Source organism: Notothenia coriiceps, unplaced genomic scaffold, assembly GCF_000735185.1.
Source record: "Notothenia coriiceps isolate Sejong01 unplaced genomic scaffold, NC01 NC01_scaffold00036396, whole genome shotgun sequence".
In the NCBI taxonomy this organism is placed as follows: Eukaryota; Metazoa; Chordata; class Actinopteri; order Perciformes; family Nototheniidae; genus Notothenia; species Notothenia coriiceps.
In genome coordinates, this window is record NW_011369097.1 from 360,910 (window position 1) to 384,203 (window position 23,294).

The window sequence follows — 23,294 nt, forward strand, 5'->3', positions numbered from 1 at the left end:
GGGGGGGGGGGTTAAATTCAAACAATGGCTCCAATTTCTTGTGACAATTACGCAGATCGTTATGTGTCATAGCCTGTGGTCTCAGAAGATTATAGTTTGAAACTGCTGCACGTACAATACGTCCTCATGGGCAAAAAGAGAAAGGCCCACTTTCCTTACAACAAGCCCTCTGTTGTTTTGGTGTTTTTTTAAGGAGAGCGACTCCAGGATGCAGCTCCAGGTCTAGAGTTTCTCCTCCAGGCCGTCCTCACAGGTTTCACAAACCCAGCCCGGCCCAGCCTGTCCCTACTAAATCCATGATGTCCCTGGGTCCCCTCACCAAAGGGGGGAGCTGGGAGGAGCTCATTCAGGCCTGTCTGCAGTCTTTTGGTAAGTCCAGCTGACCTGCCTTGGCACTTGTGTTGAGTTTGGGCACACTGGTGTGTGCTCCATGTTTATGCAACAACAATATCTCCCTATTCTTTGGAATGTTCTGTTTGACTCATGCTTTCCTGCACTACTTGACTCTGTTATGAGAAACAATAAGATAATAAGCCTTAGTTTACGTGAAATCACATTTTGTTGTGGTTTCCCAGAAGACTCTGTTTTTCCCACTACTTTTTTCTTGCAAACATTCAACAAGTTTGTGCAGGCCTCTAAAGAAAATGAGTGGGAAGCTTTGCATTTGAAAGTGAAATGGGATTCCTTAACACTGCTGAATTAATTTGTGTTTAATGTAGGATTTTATGTTTTGAAGATCTTACTCATGCTTCTAAGTCAGATTTAGTTTCATTTTACCTGTAAAATATCAAGTATTTGATTGATTATTATATAATTTCTTATGGTTCTACAGTCACTGTATTTACGATTAAAGTATTGATGATTCATTGTAAGCAAGATATATGGAGGTTTCTTTAAATGAGAAAAACAGCAGTGATTGAGTAGGCTGTAGCTGGATCAATCAAGCAATGATCATTGGCTTCATCAAGTTGACTGGAGTGCTCTCAGAGTTATGGTGATTGCGTCTCTGAAGAGACAAGCTTTCAAATTGCCGTTGCCTGGTTACACAAATGGAACAGGAGCAATGGAGAGGCGTTACAATGGAGAGGTGTTACAATGGGCTGCGCATAAACGACATCCCATAACTGTGGAGCGGTAAACCCAGTAGCAAGGACAGCCTGCTGTTCATTTCAGATTCACGAAGGGAAGATAATTAATCCGAGGAAGAAGAGTTAAAATCCAGGATCAGTGTCATAGCATATTGATGCTTCGATAAGTAATTTCAGTGTCACTGCACATGATGGTATCTGACTAAGTACAGTGTGTGTTGACTGGGGATGTCCTGGCTTGAACAGCTTCTCCTGATAAAATAGAACATAGCCTCACTTCTCTTGGACCACATCACAGGGGAACCCCTAAGGTCTGCGAGTCCTGATGCCACCTTTTCAAATGTGAGAGTGCACGTAAGAGCTATTTGAAGGATTACCTGATGGCAGCTTCAAGCCTCGCTGAGCCAAAAGGTCAGTTCCCCTAACAGTGGTCTTCAGATGCTGACCAGCCTTTGAAATGCACAGCACTATGAGGTGTGGATCAATAGCTGTTGACATCATCATCATCGCACCTCCTAAACCACTCTGCACCGAACAGGCAGTGTTGGCCCAATGTACGTGTATTCAATTATTTTGTATTTATACAGGTTTTCATTTTTATTAGATATAATATTTCTTACATGAAACCCATCATGTTTCAAATGTGTTCATTTTAAGTGTTTTTCCATTGAGTAATATTGACATTGGAATAAATGAATCTAAAATCCGATTCAGGTCATAAATCAATCTTTTAAAAGTCTTAAAAATGCCAACACAATAGAAGAAGCTTTATAGAAGTACTGTTCGTCTGACATTTCGATTTAAAATCTCAAATTAATCGGTCACATCTATTTTATAACCGAAAGCTTTTCAGATTATTGTCCTTCAGATGAGGATAGAGAAACTGCTAACAAACTAGCAATGATGCTTTATGAATTGTATTTCTTTAGTTTTGGTTAATGTAGAGTAATCTTGAATTTCATTACCAAAAAAACTCATAAAATCTTAAATTGAACTTGCCTCAAGCTGTAGGAACCCTGCTTTCTATATATACTTTATCCACTGCTACTAGCTAACGTTTAGCTTGCTTTCTAACTAGTTTTCACACTTCTCTTTATGCCGTGTCCAGGTGTTGTATAGCTCACTTAAATAGTGGATATATTTCTTAAATCAAAATCCTGAATTCCTGTTTTATAAAAGAAGTCAGAATTCTCCACAATCTCTGGATGTACGCCCTGCAGTGGTACTCTCTGCAGTACCGTCAATCACTGCTCTAAAGTATAAATTCAATCAAAAGTCTGTAAAGTGAGTCCTGATTATTATAGAGACGTTTTTACAGAGAATACAGGGATAACCATCATTCTGTGTCTGACTTGGATTCCCTCTAAAACAAAGAGACCATCCAGTCTGCTCTGTCAAAACAAGGAAAAGCGACACGGAGATTGGAGAGGGTGATAAATGTCTGAGATAACCTTAAAAGCGGGCCGGGTGCTGCGTGCCCTGGCTGTGTTTATCACCAGACAGTATCACACAGATCCAGTGAAGCGGTGGCAGCTTTCCTAATTTTCCAGTCAGGAACAGGCAGTCCGGAGGGGATTTCCTCCTGCAATTAACCCTGCGCGGAGAGGGTTAGTGGTCGGAAAGTTGTGAAAAAAAAGATGGAGCAATTGTTTACCTGATGGAGAGTCATGACTTCCTGTTGTGCATTTGCCATAGGATTGACTTTGAACTGAAGAGTATACATTGGTAATTTAGGTAAAACAGGCTTATAGCCCAGTTCACCACAAATGTTATTTTCATTGCTAGAAATCGTTTAACTTCCCTTCTCCTTTACTCTCTTAATGACTTGACTGGTGAGGTAATGATATTCACTGGGTTTGGCTGGTAGTGGCTGTGTGTTACAAACAAAAACACACCCCATGCAGGTTATGAGGGCTGGATTAGTCAGCTGCGGCTGGAGTGGTGAGTTGCTTACAGATAACAAAGATTAGAAAACATGTTGCCATGGCGTCCGAGATATTTCCAAGGTGATATGGTTTAAAAGTGGGTCCACAGATGCCTGATGTCCTTGATGGTGTGAAGATACTGCTAAAGCTTGGAGGAAAACAATTCTCAGCTGGAGAAAAACTCACAAATGTTTCTTGAGCTTTCAATTTTTCAGTACAGTGTGTTCTCTACATATTGTAGGAATAATGTTAACAGCCCCATGATGTACACATAATGTTTCCAAAGATTAATCAAATGCTCTTCCTTTTTATGTCAGCAACTAATTCACTGCACGTAGCTGTGGTTTTGAGTTTACTGGAAGAGAAGTGGCTTTGTTGCTTTGCTTTTGCAGGCATTACAATGCGTTTCTCTGCTATTAAAGGTCAGACCTGGCATTGTGATGTCATATAATATTTCAGACACATGTAGGCTCATTTCTTTTAATGGTCAACAGGGAAGTTTATTACTCTGTGAGTCTCAAGATGTCAGTTGTAGAGTAAAATAAGACTATCAAGATAAGAAAAGGTGGTCTGGTTACAAAGGGAGGAAGTGAGATATATACGCAAGGAAAAAGGAAGTGAGAAAGGTGGTGAGACGAGCAAGCTGCAGAGGTTCACACAATCAGAGGAAAAGGGGTCTGTGGATACTATGAGGAAATGTGTTAGTGTATTCATCATGCATTCATAACCATTGATGGAAATGTTTACGTTATGATTTTCACAGGTTATAATCGTGACACATAATGCGTTTTATTCAGTGTTGAAACGTCATATAGAAGAACGGTTATTACTTTCATTAGGTGTCCTCTACCCAGTCCACATTTTAATATAAAATAATCCTATGTGTAATCAAAAGAAAAATCTAGAATAATCTATGAACAAGTGCATCCGCAGGTTTATTTGCAAAGAGTGGCTTACCCATGAATTTATCCCAAAATAGTCATTCATACTAAAAATAAATCTGAAGAAAAAGCTCCTTTTTTCCTTTTTGGGGACAACAACTATTACTACTGCTAGTAGTACTGAAAGCTACAGCGGCTAGTTTTTTGAGATTATTATTTAGCCTTTTTCTTAAATTAAGTTAGATTCCACTGATTCTGGTTTCATAAACAACTCAACTGAATTACCTTTAATGCAACATTTATATTTTAGTGGATGCCTTCTGTGACTTGTGTTACTGTTGTGTTAGCCGTTGTTTCTTAATTGGAGCAATGAGGGTACATTTAGTTGTGTGCATTTTGTCTTGCAGACTCGGACGGGCGTGTGTGTGGGAGCAGCCACCTGTTGAACATCACCCTGACCATGCACCGTATCCACATCTCCTCCAGTGACCTGCTGGACAAGCTCACTACTCTATATCCTTTCAACATAAGGCTATAACTGCTATTTACTTTTATTCAAATGAATCTTAAGATACAACATTTACGACATAATCTACAAAACTCCCCCCAAAATGAGAAAGGCTGTTGAAGAAGTGGTCCTCGAGAAAAAAAAACACATGCCTCCATCAGCACATTGTTTATAATGCCAATCTTTTGAGCACCAAATCCAACATTGGATCTTTCTTGTGCTGCTTTTCTTTGGTTGTCAACAGCAACGGGCAATCAAGCTTGTACTTGGCTCAAAATGCAGCCTTTAGCTGTCAGTAAATGTGATAGGCAAGTGGCAGCTCGTGTTTACTCCTGCTCTCAGTCGCTGTGCAACATTTACATCTCTGTCTTTATAAATTCCCTCCCCTCTCCATCATGCACTTAGTAATAGTCTGTTATCGTAATGTCAATCTACATTTACATATCCTGGATTCATTTGCAGAACCTGTAGGCAACGGGACAAGATTTTTGTATCGGAAATGTATAACTTTTGAGCATGCTTTGGTTGATTGCTTGTAAGCTAAAGAGGCAGATCTCATTGACCAAAATTAAATCTCGAGACCTATTGACTATAGTCTGACAATGATTAACCTTTTTATCAGCTTAACAAAAATCGTATTATTAATTAGCAGCATAGGAATAGGAAGCCTTGGTCCAGATATCTGCTGGCTATTCCACACCCTTAAGGTTGAAATTACGTCAGACCGATAGTGGATGGCTTCCGGGAAAGGCCTTTGTGTACCAAGACTCATTCAAAATGTTCGATTCTGTCTCTTTCATCTTCCCGTATTCACACCCAGAAAATGTTTTCCTTTTGTTGGCCTTGTGACTTGAGTGAAGTGCCTGTAATCTAGTCTTCCATTCAGGAAACAGCAGTGGCGTCACAAAACCTCTCAGAGGAGCCTACTGGCCCCGGTGATCAGCCTTGGCGTATCAGGTGTTAATTACCTCTGCCTCATCACATACAGGTCCACTTCAGCTATAAATAAACACTGACCCTCTATTGCTTAAAGAGGCCCCTGCTCACAAGAACCCACTTCATAGCATGCAACGCCTAATGCCCCTTGCTATTTTTAACCCTCTCTTTCTGAGCAGAAGACCCAAAAAGACATCAAATAAATTCAGTGAGTGGGTTAGGATGAGGGAAGAGACACGGGGGCCATTAACAGCCTTCTTCACAGTCTGGCTTTGGGATTGCGTGGGCAGTTCTTCTGCTCCCATGACGCAATTAGCCTTTTTATGTGCATCACTTCAAGCTGATTTCTGCCAATTGAGAGCTAAAGTGTCAGTCTGTTTCGTATCATAAGGACATGCTTTTGTGTGTACTGTATATAGATTGGTAGGGCAGTGTTTTTGTGGGAATATGTATGGCAGTGCGCTGACGACATTGATAAAACATCTCCCACCTCTAAACAATGCACATTAATCAACAGTTGTTCCACTGGAGGCATTGATTGTGTCTTCTCTTTGTACATTTTGTTTTTCACTTTCTCCTGTATGCCAGAATGATTCATTCTGTGATGCTCATCAGAGTTTTTTTCTCCATGCAGTCGCCTCCTCCCACATCACCAAATGCCACTTCTGTTCGCCTTTTAGTTTAGTTGCTGTATTTATTTTTTATTAATGAGCTGTTTGTACAAAAGAAGCCCTGCTGACGAATAACACATATGTTGATTAGGTTCTGCCCTTAGCAATGTCAAGGATCAGCAGATACAATGTTCTCCTAAAACTTGTAGCTAACTCCTGACGTAAATCCCAGCTTCAACTTATAGACAATATAAAAACACACTTTTCTCAGATAATAATCAGTCAACATCGGCTTCTTAACCAAAATCCCTCACATTTAAAACAGCGATGGATAATGAGCAGCCGATGGAGTGCCAAAGGATATGCTACCTAATCAGGTCAGTTTAACACACTGATATCATTGTACGACTCTAACTGTAGTTGTGTGTTCAGCGTCACTCACATGGTATCCTCTCTGACTTCCAGGCATTGGATCCAGGAATTCTGGATGATGTTCCGGTTGAACCACAGCTTGTCCGACAGCCTGGATGAGTTCCGGGAGATGATCCGAGAGCAGGGCCAGGAGCATCTTTGTGCTCTCCTAGAGACCAAATGGATGTAAGTGTTAGTCTCTGACCAGCTGGCAACTGCGAAATAACGCTGACACGACACTACGTTTTTTTGTTCAGTCACAGAAAATACTGAAATCAGTCACGATCAAGACTTACAGACTTTGAACTGTGCACTGTAAAACTTCAAGGCTGCTAATGTAGCTGTCAAGATAGATCAAACATATTTGTTTGACATGGTTTTAGAAGACAGAAATACGTGATGTGTCTTCTATTAAACAACACCTAACCACTTTGCTACTTGTGCTTTACCCATTGACTGTAGATGAGTTATCAGTTCATCTGTCTATTATTTTCTATAATAAACTATAAAAGAAAACTTAAATAATCAGCAAATATTCACATTTGAGATGTTGGAACCACTGAACTGGTGAAATATTTGTTGTTGAAAAAGTATTTTAAATAGAACTTAAAATATGACTTTCCAAGATAAAAGTTATAATTGGCAAAAATGCACATAATTCAGTGTATTGGTATCTGGTATTGGTATTGGTTGTCTGCTCATGTTGGGCCACATAACCATTTGAGTTCTGATAAACACAACCATATCGTTGTATTTAAAACTATAATTAGCTAGTTTAAGAAGTCATGCTATCCTTTGGTGATTCTAATGTTCAATGGTGTGTGCTAGAAGTGAGCGGGACTGGTCGTGGAAGGCCAGCCAGAAGATCAAAGCTAACAGCAGCAAAAAGAGGAAGGTCTCTCTTCTTTTTGATCACCTGGAGCCCATCGAGCTGGCTGAGCATCTCACCTTCCTTGAATTCAAGTCCTTCTGCAGGATATCAGTGAGTATATTCCAGTGTATATAGGTTGTCTTTTGCACATTGTTGATTTGTTTATTTGTCATGCATCTCTTTGATCTGAATACCGTTAGTTATTTCCTCCCCACTGGAAATGCCTTGCAGTTTCCGTGCAGCAGTTAATGCTCCTCTCTGTGCTCTCTCTGCCAGTTTATAGACTATCAGAATTACATTCGAAGCTGCTGCATGAAGGACATCCCCCCGATGGAGCGTTCCATCGCCCTGTGTAACGGTGTCTCACAGTGGGTTCAGCTGATGGTGCTGAGCAGGCCCACCGCTCAGCTCAGAGCTGAGGTTTTCACCAAGTTCATCCACGTGGCACAGGTAGTGGTTTTACTCGTACACTTTCTGTTCCTGGTTGAAAAATGGAACTCCGTTTGACACATATCCTCTTTGCTTACATCTACGTGCTATTGTTCAAACACCTTGTCTAACTAATGACAGTCTAGTGTCACATCCTGAACAGCTCTATAGATGCTACATAATTGCCAGTTGCATCATGAATATTCACAGAGGTGGTGATGATTCTCAAGAGCTCTGATGCAGGCTTTTAGCAAACCCAAAGATTTTTCCAATAGAAAAATATTAACTGAATGAAGGCTAATGGAGTCATCAAGTGGAACACACTTCGATGGCGAAGAGTTTGAAGAAGTGGGAAAAAGGGACATGACTCGTGAGTGCAGACCCTGCTTGTTAAAACCATTTCATTGTAAAGCTGCATGCAGCCTGCTGGGAAGAGGTGCCCCGGCTTTAGGGAGCCGTTAAGCGGGCTTGTACTCTGGAGGACCTCTTGCACTGTTACACTAATGCACCAGTCTGCTGCTGCTCACTGCTGTCAACCATAAAACCCACTGGTGTGGAAAAATAATTTCACACCATAATGCTCCAGTGACAGCACGAATTAGAGAACTGAAAAGAGAGGGGAAAGCACTTCCAAAAAAGAGTGAGATATCAGAGCGCAATAAGAAAAAGCCAACAATGTAAGTGGCTTATGTAACTGCAGTGAGGTGGATTATATAACCAGGCCTACCTGGAACAAGTTTAATTGTGCGTGTTTATGTGAGTGCGCGGAGAGACTGATATGTGTGCCCTTTTTTTTTGTGTGCATCCACTAGAGTCTACATCTTATGCACAATTATAACACACTAATGGCAGTAGTGGGAGGGCTTTGTCACAGCTCGATCTCCAGACTGAAGGACACCACCTCACATGTATCCAGTGAGGTCACCAAGGTAAAGTGAAACCAACTTACATCAAATACAGCTGATAATAGAGCCAATCCATTTGAACAAATAAAATATTATTTTTTTCACTCCCCAGGAATTGAACGAGATGACAGACATGCTATCCTCTTGCAGAAACTATGACAACTACCGACAAGCTTACAACAGGTGTACAGGTTTTAAAATCCCTATACTGGGCGTCCACCTCAAAGACCTGATTTCAGTCAATGAAGCCATGTCAGACTATGTGGAGGACAACAAGGTGAATGTCCAGAAGCTCCAGGCACTCTACAGCCACATTAACGAGCTGATCCAGCTCCAGCAGATCCCTCCCAGGCTGGATGCTAACAAGGACCTGGTCCATCTGTTGACGGTAGCCCAACATTTCTTTTAAGATTCCATTAAAAATAGCTATTTAGCTTCATGTAATTCACTCCATTGTATTGAATGCAAGCACAGATGCAAATGAGTGCATTACAGCATGTGGATTGTCCGTGCTCATGTGGGTGTGATGAGAGTCTATGATCTATGAGTGTGTGGGTGATGAACTGAGTGTGAATGAGAGCGAGTTCAGATTGTTATATTGTTGTGCTAGCTGTGTCGGTGCTTTAGCCGTACTTGAACAACAGAGTGCCCATGAAAAAACAACAGCTAAACTGTGACCTAATATTGTGCTCATCAAAACATTTTTCAAGGATAATCCAAGTGTTTACATGTGTCCTCTCCTTCCCTGCAGCTGTCCTTGGACCTTTACTACACTGAGGATGAGATCTATGAACTGTCTTACACCAGGGAACCCAAGAACTGCAAAGCACCTGTGAGTTATAGAAGCAGAGACATTAAAGTTAACAACCAACTGAGAGTTAGATGGAAAGATTTGTACCACTTTCATGTTGGTATGCTAAATATTTTTGGTGTAGCCAGCAGCCGGTTAGTTTATATTAAGACTGGAAACTCAGGGAAGCAGCTAGCCTGTCAATTAGCTAGAAGTCAAATTAAATTGCCCAAAAAAGCTTTTAATGCTCAACTGAATAGTTTGACATTTTGTGAAACAATTATTCTCTTTCTTGTCAGTTTGTTAAGAACTTAGATAAGAAGTTTTATACCACTCTCATGTCTGTATGCTCAATATGAAGCCAACAGCCAGTTAGACAGGAAATGGGGATCAAAGCAAAGTTAGCGTTTTTTATTCTTTCAGCTTCTGGTTCCATCTATATATTTACAAATCACATGTGCCGATTTTCTCATTTTACTCCAGCAGAAAAAAAACAAAAACTTTTATGTCATGAGCATTAGTCAGCTTTTAAAAAATTGTTTTAGATCGCCAGTATTGTGTCTGAAAGCCGTTATTGGATTTGGAGTAAGAGAGCTGCTCACATGATATTGTTCATGTTGTTCAGGCTTGTTTTTTAATGACAAATAATTTTTCTATCAGCCAGCCACCCCCTCAAGACCTCCAATGTTTGTGGACTGGGCATCAGGAGTGGCTCCTAAGCCCGACCCCCGAACCATCAGCAAACACGTGCAGAGAATGGTGGACGTAAGTGCTTCCTATTTTCTAGGGTAGCCTTGACGTTGCTTCTGAGCAAAGCTGTTTTATCACCATTATCAATCATTTATTTTAACCATTCTTCTGGATGCTGCCATTTTGTCAGATTGCTCTTGCACCTGTTGTACATTTAACAGTCATGTAACAATGGCGTTTGCCTCTTGTCTTTCACAGTCCGTGTTTAAGAACTATGATCACGACGAGAACGGCTTCATGTCTCATGTGGAATTTGAGAAAATTGCTGCTAGCTTTCCGTTTTCCTTCTGTGTCATGGACAAAGAGAAGTACGTTTTCGTCTGACAGGTCGAGCACACACGCTCATTTATGACTTCAGAGGAGAGGAAGAAAAAGTGGTATTTGTAGTGATGAGTGTAGCAACAGGAAACATAAAATAGCAGCAGAACTAACCACCCTCACCTCTAAATATTCTCGGTCTTTTTCTCATGCACATCCAAAGGTACATGATCCTTACAAGCCACAGAAGAACATGTGATCCTTCATTTATACCTTAATATGAAAACCACTATAGTTGGTGATTCTGTTTTATAATACACAATGACAGAGAGGTATGGTGTTTACCCATGTGGCATGAGAGTGCACACACATAAATCAGATCAGACATGACCAAACATTAAAGTGTGAAGTTAAGATATGAAAATGTTTATTTCCCATTCATTCTGTCTCATTTACAGCTCAATTTCTTCTGTTAAGTTATACTGTGTATGTGTTGTGGTTGTTCAGGGAAGGCCTTATCAGCAGAAAGGAGATCACGGCATATTTCATGCGTGCCAGTGTCATCTGCTCCAAACTGGGTCTTGGCTTTATCCACAACTTCCAGGAGGCCACTTACATGAAACCCACTTTCTGTGACAACTGCTCAGGATTTGTAAGTCAGCACACACATTTGGTGTATGATAATAGATAGAAACGGCTTAACAAGCTATATCACAATCTAAAAGCTCTTACCAAATGTGGCATTGTTTTTAGTTTTGTTTAGGCTTCAATGATGCAAATACAGTTGTGTTTTTCTTCACAGTTGTGGGGTGTTATCAAGCAAGGCTACAGATGCAAAGGTGATTCTTTCACTTTACACTGTGCAACTTAAGCATGTTGATCTTTGGCCACATGTCAGTGTAATGTCTAAAAATGAGTAGAGGTTCACACAGTGTCTCGTGGCGAGCAGGTAATGTGAAGCTATCTTAAGACGGTGTAGTGTGGTTTTCTGTGTTGCACACAGATAGTTGAACTTGCAGAACATGAAAAAAAAAGAGAGGCTGCAGCCTGAACCACAGTTTCTCCCCCTCCCCCATCCCTCAAAAGATCTGAAAGCTATTTGTTTGCCTGACAGTTATCATGCAGAGGTCTGAGATTTGCATTTTATAGAAGTGATAGTGTTCAAAGAAATGTCAGTTTGTAGATGTTCGACGAACGCTAGTTCCTGCTCTGACATGTTGTGTGCATTCTTTTGGCTTTCTCAGACTGCGGGATGAACTGCCATAAGCTGTGCAAGGACCAGGTGGCGTTTGAGTGCAAGAAAAACGCCAAAATGACCAACGCCATCGACAGTCCGACGCCAAGCACAACGCCTGTCAGCATGGGCCCCTCTGAGGGTGGGTTTGAGTGATGGGGTTCATTACCAGCATTACCAGTCCTATTGATTTACACACACACACACACACACACACACACACACACACACACACACACACACACACACACACACACACACACACACACACACACACACACACACACACACACACACACACACACACACACACACACACACACACACACACACACACACACACACACACACACACCAATCATTAAGTCCTTATAACAGGTGCCACCTGGCAGTGTTATTTCTTGTAATCACTGCCTGCCACTTTGCAATGAAAACAATAAAACTCATAATTTACCGGATTTCACTTCAGTTTTCTGCAGCCGAGGACACAGGGTCTATTGTCAGGGTGATTTCCCTTCAGCTGTCAATAGGAACCGTTTCACTTACAGTAAAACTGAAGCTACCCACCTGCCATGAGAAACCTGCTATATTCAGAACAGAAGGACTTTCGATTTTACTTTTGAATGCATACACCAAAACATAACTGAAAAACAAGGGTGCTATATTAGCACAGCCCCTCTATGAATGGGTCTGTGTGACGTGCTATTCCTCATATGGTTTATCTGGCCTTTGTTTCATATGAGACAGAGTTCAGTATTTTTGTTTTGTGGTTGTTGTCTCGTGAGCTTATTCTCCTTTTTAATAAAAGGCGGAGAAATTGAGACAGTCAAGTATATTTTCCATATGAAATGATTACTAATAATAGTTTGCTCTCCAGGTTCAGATGAATGTCCTTTCCCCTACCCGCCAGATGAAAGTAAAGACTGGAGCCCAGACTCTCCAGTTGCTTCCCATTTGAGGCCTCAGAGGGTCCATAGTGGCACCCAGACAGATGGACCCCAACTCTCCACTGCAGACCCTGAGGCGGGCGGCCTTCAGCCTTGTCTGCTGGTCCCAGCGGCGCCCACGCTCAACTCGTGTCCCAGCCCTGTGCCCCAGAGGAAAGTGCGACACTGTGCCAAATGGGAAAACAGAGCGTCCGTTGCACTAAAGCCTGTAGAGCCAGAAGAGGAAAACAAACCCACCTATGAATCTCTGGAAACAGTAAGTGTCAGTTCTCCCAACAAATGCAAAATACTTGAATGCACCACAGTTACTGAGTTTCTTTAACATGTTCTGTGTCTTTCCCAGGACAACCAGAGGCTCCAGAAAGCCAACGAGACACTACGTAAGAAGCTGAGGAAGGCCGAGCGGGAGGTGGAGACACTAAAGACACTGCTCAGGAGGAACGCTCTCCACCCTGTGGAGGAGGACTCCTCCTCCTAGAGCCACACACTGGACTTCCATAGGGAGTATGGTGCTGCCCCCCTATGGCAGCATGTATAAATCTAGCTTCAATGTTTCAGTTATTGGTTATAAATAGTGAGTATTTTACTAGTATAATGCCAGTCAAGGTGTTTTAATGCTAATGTTAGACAGTCAGTCAAAACAAGCCTGTCAGTATGTCACCAAATATGACGACATTTGTGAATTGTGTATGGATATTTTGAAACCAGCTAAAATACACAAAAAATGTAAAAAATAGCATTGTTATATTTGTAAGAGTTTTAAGTAAGCAGAAGGAGCCCTTTTACTGTAACGGACCGTTCACAAAATACTGAAACTGAGTGCCATATATTTTAGTGAAATGATGCAGAATTTGTTTGATCATTTCTTGATCAATAATGAGACTAAATATTTATGTTAAACATAAAATGAAAAATAGAGGAAAACAAGAAGTTTATTGTGTATATCACAGGTGCATCATCATTATTATTATTGTCATCATTATTATTATTATTATTATTATTATTATTATTATTATTATTATTATTAAATAAGATGGCCTACTGATAAAACAGCAGAAGAAAGGTTAGAGGCTTCAGATATTGCTCTGTATCATTGTTCATATGAACACAAGATGTTGTCAGTGCTCCTTTTAATATTTATTTTTCTCAAACACTACACAGTTCACATAGAAAGTAACAGAAATGAACATTTTGTACAGCGTACGGGTTATGCTTTTGTGTGTTGGCATCATATTGATACTTTAATTTGTTATTGTGTAGCTATGTTATACGTTACGTGGTCCCTTGTGGCAGTGTTGTACTGTAAGTCAAGAAACATGTGTTTGCAATGTGTGTAATTTACTTTAAATACAAAGTATACACAGTGCTATCTTAATTAGACAAGATTGATCCTTTTTCTCAGTATTGTTCTTTTATTGTAATAATAAATACTGTATTCTATATAAAAGCATTGCTTGCCTTGCGTTACTCAATCCGAGCACTGGGGGTCACTAAAGCATCATAATATTTGTTCATCCTCTCAGTCATGATTATTGACTCGAGTTTTAATACTGGGATTTGTACTATAAATGTTGCACTATAATTAGCTTTCTTTGTTTTACCTCAGACATGTTTGTTAAATAAAACACCCCCAAAAATAACCCTTATCTGATCGTTTTCTCTACTTAAAAAAAAAATCATTGTGTAAGTTTAAAAATTAGGAAAGCAGAGTTTTAAAAAAACAAAGGTAATTTATTTATTCTTGTAATTTTCCATTTTACAACTCAAAGTCAAATAAAAAGAACAAAATAAGTCATTCATTCTGATGTAGTGTCAAACCAAACTAAAGATTTGCACTGACCAAAAGGATGTAAGCTAAAGCCTTTTTGCTTGTTAAACCTACCATATTTACTTGAATACTTTGTGTAGCTTCCTTTAGGTTTAGGTAGAAAATGGTGGAATGATGAATTTGGATACCCTTAAAGCCAGCTGTGTCACCCTGTTGTCTTGAGACTGAGCCAATCTGCCCTGCCCTTTGGGCTTTGCTGCTGGTAATGAGTCCTGCTATACACACACATAATGTTGGCCTGCAGATAATGAGAGAGAAACTGTCTGCTGTTGGAGAAGCAGAGACTTAAATCACACCTAATGCTACTGCTTTCTATGAGCACTACTGCACACTGCAGGTGATGTTACCCTGGTGCTGTGATCCAGTATGTGCCTTTCTATGGTGGCAATTCATCTTCAGATAAAGAAAGCCATTTGACTCAAATTATAGTGTGCTTCTTTATTTCTTGCAGCTATAATGACTTGTTGCCTTGCATCGACTTGGCAGCGAGGAGAGACCCTGTGAAAAAAGGGATATTCTCTGAGGCATAGCAGCAGATCCCAAGCCGAGCCTCGGTGACAGCTAATTTACTTCTATTTGAATGTGACACGCCGCTTCAAGGGAGTAACACCCCAAGTCTACCGGGCTCTGCGCACACTAATGCTGAATAATGTCCAATATCATAGCTGGCCGGGGGAAAGCGACAGAGGGACCATGTGTTAACCTCCAGAGATGATGCCCTAGAAAAAGGCTGCTTTTTTTCCATCAACACTGTAAGCTTGAAATGAGAAATGTACTCTGACATGTTAAAGCAGCCATAAAAACATCCGTCTGAAATTAATTTACAAACCCAACAAATGTAAACACAATTAATTGTGGTGCACTTGAGCCTCAAGGATATTGCAGTCTGGGCTACAGTGCATATACCTAATGTTTCCATACATTAAGAGCAACTTATGACTCTTCAAAAGTCCTCATTACAGTGTGCAGACTGAGATGATTAATCACCCAGACATCAGTGTACTTGGGGGAATTGGGCCATTGTGAGATACTGATAAATTAACTAAATCTGCTAAGTCTAATGAACAAACTCTCCGAAACTAATTAGGGAAAGATGTGGAACATCCCATTATGTCCCCTTGATAGCGGAGTGTGAGACGCAATAAGAACACAACACATTTAACACACACTCATTTAAACACTAGGAAGAGCCAGCAACACAATGCCTGTAGGATACAGCAATGCTGATCTACACTAATTCCCTGGATTATTAAACTGAGTTCATTAAGTTCTAACGATGGCCAAAGGACCCTTTGTGGGAGAGCAGAGGAAAAGAGAGAAACTGTAGTGGAGTTTGAGGGAAAACAGAGGGAGATACACAATGTGTGAAAGTTTTCCTGAGGTGGCTTAAAAACTGTGTGAAGCCATGGTGACATTTTTAATTAACCTTGATGAGTGGAGGAGTGTAACAAGAGATGGGCTGTACAGGAGTTTTCCAAGAGAAACATTATTGCTAAGCAGTGCCACGTTTTGGCCTTTATCAACCACATAGGTTTGCTTCGTAATACAGACTAAATCCATTTATCAGCTCCTGGTAAACGCAAAATAGAGAGAGAGAAGAGGCAACGCCTGAAGCTCATACAGGGATAATGAATTTGGGGGCTACATTGCTGCCTCTGGAAGTACGCACAAAGAAACATCAGCTGACATTTTTGGCACTGGATTTCTCAGAATCAGGCAGCACAGTCGAGCCTTAAAGCAAACTATGCGTCCAGAATTGTTATATCCTGTAAATATCCAATGAAGTGGGTATTTCTCTGGCTGGCACACCAAACAAGGCAACTTCTCTCCTTGTCGTAATAGCTCCCAACTTGGGTATGCCACAGGAATATGTATTCGGCAAGATACAAAGAAGCTTGTAACAATAACACACCCCTTATTTAGGTTGTTTTTTGTATATTGTCAGAATAGGAACTGTTTGTTCCTGCGACTTGTTAGACTCGTTCTGTAATTGCTCCTACTTGAGTGGAAAGCGGTGGCGGAATAAACAAAGAATCAGCTCCAAATGTTGCATAGCCTATGCACTTTTGGACATCTGAGTTGTATTGAAGAAGACATCACAAGATCTGGTTTCATGTGTAATGCCGTTTTAAGCCAAGAAGTTGTACATCATGAAGCTGCCAAGTTATATTATGGCATTTGATGTAAAACGCCAAGAATTCAAGGCTAACAAATCAAATACTGCAAAGACAGACTGCAGAAGAGGAAGATTTATTGATGAAAAAGAGAAAGCAGGCTGAGAAAAAAAGGCTGAAAGAAGAGCAGAGTTTGCAATTCTGGAGAAACCAAAGCATTTGAACTATCTGCAGAAGCTTCTGAAACAACACATTGCCAAGATGAAGGAAAGTGAAGCAAAGCAGTGCACTAAAGCATTTATAGAGCGAGGAGGGGAGGAAGAAGTAGGAGTTCCCAAAGTGAGAATTCCTGGTAAAGCTGAGTAACACTGAGAAAATCAAGCACTTGACAAAGCCGATCTCTATCTGAACCCTCTTAACTCAACATCTCTTTCTGTTTCAGCTGAGCAGTGCGTCACAGTTGGACTCCGCTACCTGTCTTATGGGAACCACAGTCTGCTGCTTACACAAACACAGAAACAGCATTCTGTGAAAGGAGAAATTGTCTTTGATGCTATGCTTGTGTGTTTACAACTGTGTGTGTTACTGTTTACAGGATCCTCAATAAAGGTCTTTATTTGACTATATATTAAGATGCTGCAAAACGATTTAAGTGCAGTTATTCTAATAAGAAATGTAGAAAAGATAAAATGACTATTATTACACCTGCATGAAGCCAGGCTAGTGCATGTGTAACACATTGAATGCTACATCAAATATTTACTCTCCTTTTAGCACCGCATTTTGTGCTAAACCAACTCCTGATAGGAATATCTAGCTTACTTCCTGTGTCTTTCTGCCAATGTTGTGCTAAGCAGGTTGTTATTAGGTTTTAAGAGCTTTTCCCAGTCAAGTGATGGACCCAGGACAGATAAAGCCTCACCAGCAGCAGGGATTTGAGCTGAACACTAAATTGCTATCATACTCACAATGACATGCCTGTTACGTAATAAGCACATAACACAAAGTACAGCTGGTAATGCCATTAGTTTTACAGACCTCAGATGACGCAGATAAAAAGTCAGTAGGATCAATCCTATAGGGAGTAAGAATGTACTGTATGCTCTGAATTAAATCAAAATCCATCTAATGGTTGTTGAGATATTTCCATTAAGTTAAAAGCTGGTTCATGTCTTTTCTGGGATTTTGCATTTCCAATAAATTACATAAGCTTTTAGAGTTTCTCTTTCACTCAAGCAAAGTTATCAAAGGTAAAATAAAGCCTTTGAATTAATTTCTGCTCTCATGCTTCTTGCTCTGGCAGTAGGCTACTTGATTGTTTTTTTTAAGGTAAGCCCTCCTCAGCTAGTGCCACGTGTTTATAGACCAGCCTGTACACAGTATGTTTGCACAATGTATATCCAAACAGTCATAGTTTACTTCAATATGTGAGTTCCAGCAGGAGCAGATTCATTGCGCATTTGATAAAAGTAGACGGAAAATCAAAACTGGGATCAAATGCAATAACCGGAGCCAATTGAGGGACAGATATCATATTACATTAATACATTGTTCTTCTCGTGATAGCACATCAAATGGATCATCTGCTCTAACTGCTGCATGTCCACTAAAATGGGCCCCTATAAAATGGGAAAATATAAATGACATATTATTATTATACTATGCTATTCGTGAAAGGATACACAATGACAGGGATCTGTGTATCGTATCCTATTACGTCTCCCTGATGGATTCATTTTTTAATCAGGCCTTAGTTTGGAGTGGGACAATATTTACAGGCTTTTGATTTACATTGTGTCCGAGGAACCTTACTGATATGTACTGCAGCACATGGTGTGTTAATGATACAATCAAATCAAGCTCACATTTCAGGGCTTTCTAACACAATCACTCTGCTGAGTTGTGGTAATTTGTTAAATGGAGCTTGAGTTTGCCTCAGCAGTGCATGTAAAATGATACGTTGTTCTTTGCAGCAATGACACAGAGGGAGTGTGAGACTGTCTATTTACTCACAGCGTCAGTCACACACCTCTCCATCACGGATGGATGAAATAGCCACAGGGCTTTAATGAAGGCCAGCGGGCTGTTCCAGAGTTTGCTAGTTGCTAGTTGGTCTACCACCCTCTGTTGCTTTCTCAAATGACCCAGGAGATAAGGTGAAGTCCACGTGTCCAGCACAGACTACCTAAAATGCCTGGAAGCGGGTACACTGACATTATGTACTTGGCACATCATAACGACACAAAGCCATTGATATCACTTACTGCTCAGAGGTGATACATCACTGAAAGGTCAGAAGCAGAGATAGTTATATCTTTCCTTCCCCAAGTCAATTCAATACTCTCTTTGAAGGTCAGATCTCAAGGCGAAAAAGTGGAAAAGAGAAAGTGTATGGTCACTGCATGAAGGAAAAATAAGATCATAATGCAGCACTGTTTGTGCATCGATTTTATTGCAGATTTGTACTGACAGTGTATTCCATTCTCAATGAGGCACATGAGCAAAACTACTTACTACTTACAACGGCTCGCTGTTTAGGAGAGCGAAGGGGAGTTATATCTTGTGTAAACCAGTTAAAGGAATGGTTCCACATTTTTTGTTAGATAGGAAGATCTATACCACTCTCATTTGTATGGTAAATACTGTCTATGTTCAGGTTCACAGACAATGCAGATTTTTGGATTAGCAGGAGTATGGACAGGGGAGTTACTGCCAAAATAGCAGCGGCTGAAACCTGAACTTCATAAGGGCTCTTGAGAAAACTATGGGTGCATCGTTGAGTCAACATCCATTGTCCCAATACAAAGTATGTCCAATGCATGATGTCAAAATGCCAGGATGTCCTACTGCAATCTGACAACCCTTTGTAAGCAGATATATGAGCAAGATAATCAAGTTCAAGGTGCAATGTTATGACAAAACAGGGCATACTTTGTACAGTATGCTGTGTAAGTGTATGTGCAAAACATACTTATACTAAAAAATATAAGCCATTGTGTTTGGTATCACTCAAAACTAGACAATTCCAAGCTTTCTGTTCATTCTACCTCCCGAAAAACACAAAGGCTGTTATTCACAGGGAAACAAGCAGTCACACTTCGCATTTGATAGCATATCTATTTTGCCACAATATGATATTCATACTAAACATAGCAGATCATAGTTGCTCATTGTTCTCCTATCAAGTCTGGGGGGAAGGTAAGTCACATTAAGCCCTAGTAGGAGTAAAGAATAAATACATTCAGTTGCATCATTATCCACGGGATCTTATAGGTTTAAGTTGTTATGAAAAACAAGTCTATAGACACCGAACATTCTCCTTTAGTATCATGATTACCTTAACAAAATGTCACGTTGCATTTCTTTGCTAAACTCCAACCAATATTGTTTTAATGTTATCATCGTGAATCACCTTGCTGATCCCTGGAGTTAGTTAATGTGATTGGCACAAGTTAATTTGGGTCAACTTGAGAGAAGTTCAAAACATCGCAAACAACTCTCCGCCATCTGTCTGCAGCCCCCCAGGGAGCGGCCAAATGCTCAGATTAATGTGATTTGATGCTTTTCTCTGTGCAGGCATCCCTGGAGAAAGACCACTTGCTTCAGAAGATAACGAGAACTGATATATGGTCCTCCTGCTTTGTTTTTACAAACTTAAAATGAAAGAATGCTTCATCAACAGACTAAACAGAGACATACCTGTACTGCTCATCAGTCATTTATGTGAAATTGCTGCAGTGAGGTAATGACCGTACCAGCTGCTTGCAAGGTCTAATCTTTCAATCAACCCACAAGGTCCAGAAATAAGACTGACTCCTGACCTTCCTGGTGCCAAGTGCATGAGAGGAGGAAGCCTGCAGATAATATGAGTCGACAGCTCAGACCTCTGCAGCCACTGCTCTTCATTTATACATCACATCGCCTGGGAACCTCTCTCCTGGCATGTCATAAAGCCTCAAACTCTCACGCCCCTGTGGGATCAGCGAGCGGGGCGATGTGCTGCACAAATTGAGGGACAGATAATATTGTCTCCTGAAGTTTTGGCTATTATGGTGAGAATAGATATGTGGGTGAGAGCAAACTTCTCCCCACTAGTACATTCCCTATATCCGCAGCACTTTTCTTATTGTTGCATGGTACAAAAGCCTGCTGTCCACAACTATTTATGTGTGACTTTGGACTCAAGCACTGCGAGCTGTGTTGCAATTACTTGCAAAAGTTCCTCACACTTAAAAGTGGAGTGGGAAGTGGACAGGGAGAGATGAAAACAGAAATAATGAGCGAAGACAAGGTCACAACGCAGCCGCCACAGTTCACATTATTATTTTTTATTCAGCACTGTGCTATTCACTTTTAAACTACATACGATTAGATATGTTTCATATAAAGATAATTTAACAATTTATAAACCTAATGTATCTAATACACTTAAAGAATAACTTTATGTATGTTTTTAAACTTGCTTCATGTTATCATTGGAGATAACAGATAACAAATATATTCAAGGGTAAGAATCTACTGTTAAAAGGTTTTGCTCTTATTTTGTATCCCTTATAGTTGGTCTGAGATCAGCTGTTTGGTTCCTGGTGCAAACAAACAAACGGTCATTAATATTTGTGAATATACAGTCATACTCTGTAAGAGTTGTCCTCTTGCAAATTCCGTTTATTATTTCGCACAAATATACTGTTTTAGAAAAGCAAGAAATTGTTTCTCAATGTGAAAATGAAACACTTTTGCTGAACTTGTGTCTCCTCCCTTCACGTCTGTCTCTGTGATTTCCTGTTTCTCACTCATTTTGCTTGCCAACAAAACTTGGCGAACAAGTCTGCAGTTGCAGGAACCTTTAAATGGAGCTAAGGCATTTAGTAGCTTTAATTTAATTATTATTAGCACTCTTCCATTACAATCTGCACAGGTATACAAACATACACACACACATTGTGTCTAGTACAGAACATATATAAAAATACCCAACCCTAATGAGTTAACTGTACTCATCCTATAGCCCATGTCTCCCTCCCTCTCTCCTCGACCTCATACTTGTAACCATGGTTGCCTTAGGTGTCAAACTATTTTCAGAAACTGTCATCCCTTATCATCTCTTGTATAACACACACACACACACACACACACACACACACACCTTTTAGGAGGAAGCAACTCATGGCAAGGCAAATCAACTGGATGGATTTGCACACATTTCGGTTTCCCCAGAGGATGACGCGCAGTTACTTTGGTTCCTCTAGTATAGTGCCACTAAGGCTGACACTTTCAAATGTCTTGAAAACGTTTAATTAGATTACCATTAAAGTTGATATGCACATGCATGTCTCTCCAGATAAAATGTTATAACATTGGCGATCCCTTAACTTGCCATGTAAACATGCGAAGAAGCCTAATACTGCTTGAGTTCCAACTAAATACAGTCGTGCCAAATTAATGACATTTAATGCCAAGAAATGTTAGCTTGCTGACACATTGAACTGAGATAGTAAACATACCAGCTAAACATGACAGTATTATTACTGTTAGCATGCTGTTGTTAGCATTTTGCTCAAATTAGCGGAGTGGCCTACAGCTTCAGAAGAGCCTCAGAGTTGCTAGCATATAGCTGTAGAGTCTTGATTAATCTTGAATGCCACAACAGATGTTGGAAGACTTAAAAACAGGATCAAATCCAACTAGCAAACGGCAACCAAATGTTCCCCCACAATTTCAGTTAGCACCTTTCAACCCAGTCTCACGGCATTTCGTGTTATAGTCACAACATTTAATCTATTGATTCCTGTTCACCAACACGATTTACCCCTTTTTTTTTCGTATCACAGAACGATTTTAAAAGCAATGTATTTCTATTGGTAGTGTGTTTCGTGCCTGCACCACGTCTTTTTGTCCGGTCGGGTCTTGGAAGACCGGAATCTGTCGGGTTCATAAAAACATGTTCTTACTCAATATCAAGCCACGATTATTGTTTTTATTTTAAATCGTATAATGTCTGACTTCTTTTAAGCCGTCCGTGAAGAAAATAAATGGGGCTCAGAATACTGTAANTGTGTGGTCTGGGTTAACAGGTTCAGCGTGGCTAATTTAGACAGAGACCCTAACCCACCTCACACTCCTCAGAAGGGCCACAGACACTGGAGGCCTTTCTCCATCAAGTTAGTGTGTGTGTGTGTGTGTGTGTGTGTGTGTGTGTGTGTGTGTGTGTGTGTGTGTGTGTGTGTGTGTGTGTGTGTGTGTGTATAGGGGCTAACACAACAGATCAAGGTAAAGAGAGGGGTTATGGAGCGTCCGTCATCACGTGATCTCACATGTTTAGGCTACTCAGCAGCCTGATGCCTGATGTGCTCACACAGGCTGTAAAGAGTCTCAGTGGGGCTGGAGTTCTGCTGGAGTTCTGCTGATGTTCTGCTAGAGTTCTGCTAGAGTTCTGCTGGTGTTCTGCTGGTGTTCTGCTGGAGTTCTGCTGATGTTCTGCTGGAGTTCTGCTGGAGTTCTGCTGGACGTCTCCACAGCAGAACACCAGCCTGACCCAAGAGGAGCTGTCGCTAAGGGCAACCTGCTGATGTTTCTGTTCTGGTGAAACGGGGCGAGCAGCAGACGGAGACGCAGGACCTCTTTGGATGGATGTGGTTCAAACACGACTATCAAGAGACAGCAACAGGCCAGAGAGAGACAGGGACAGGCCAGAGAGAGACAGGGACAGGCCAGAGAGAGACAGGGACAGGCCAGAGAGAGACAGGGACAGGCCAGAGAGAGACAGCGACAGGCCAGAGAGAGACAGGGACAGGCCAGAGAGAGACAG

General features: G+C 40.7%; 2 protein-coding genes across 2 annotated transcripts in view; both read left to right on the forward strand.

The window, feature by feature from the left end:
* Positions 1-23,294, forward strand: part of tmem200b (transmembrane protein 200B) — a 461,151-nt gene that overhangs the window by 294,002 nt on the left and 143,855 nt on the right. The window lies entirely within an intron of this gene.
* Positions 176-14,135, forward strand: LOC104963649 (RAS guanyl-releasing protein 1). Its single transcript, XM_010792264.1, has 16 exons — positions 176-369; positions 4,302-4,407; positions 6,264-6,326; positions 6,415-6,546; positions 7,189-7,342; positions 7,508-7,681; positions 8,473-8,589; positions 8,678-8,953; positions 9,317-9,397; positions 10,016-10,120; positions 10,304-10,413; positions 10,871-11,015; positions 11,166-11,202; positions 11,608-11,739; positions 12,475-12,800; positions 12,888-14,135. The coding sequence occupies exons 1-16, from the start codon at positions 297-299 to the stop codon at positions 13,020-13,022; spliced, it is 2,166 nt and encodes a 721-aa protein (XP_010790566.1). The 5' UTR covers positions 176-296; the 3' UTR covers positions 13,023-14,135.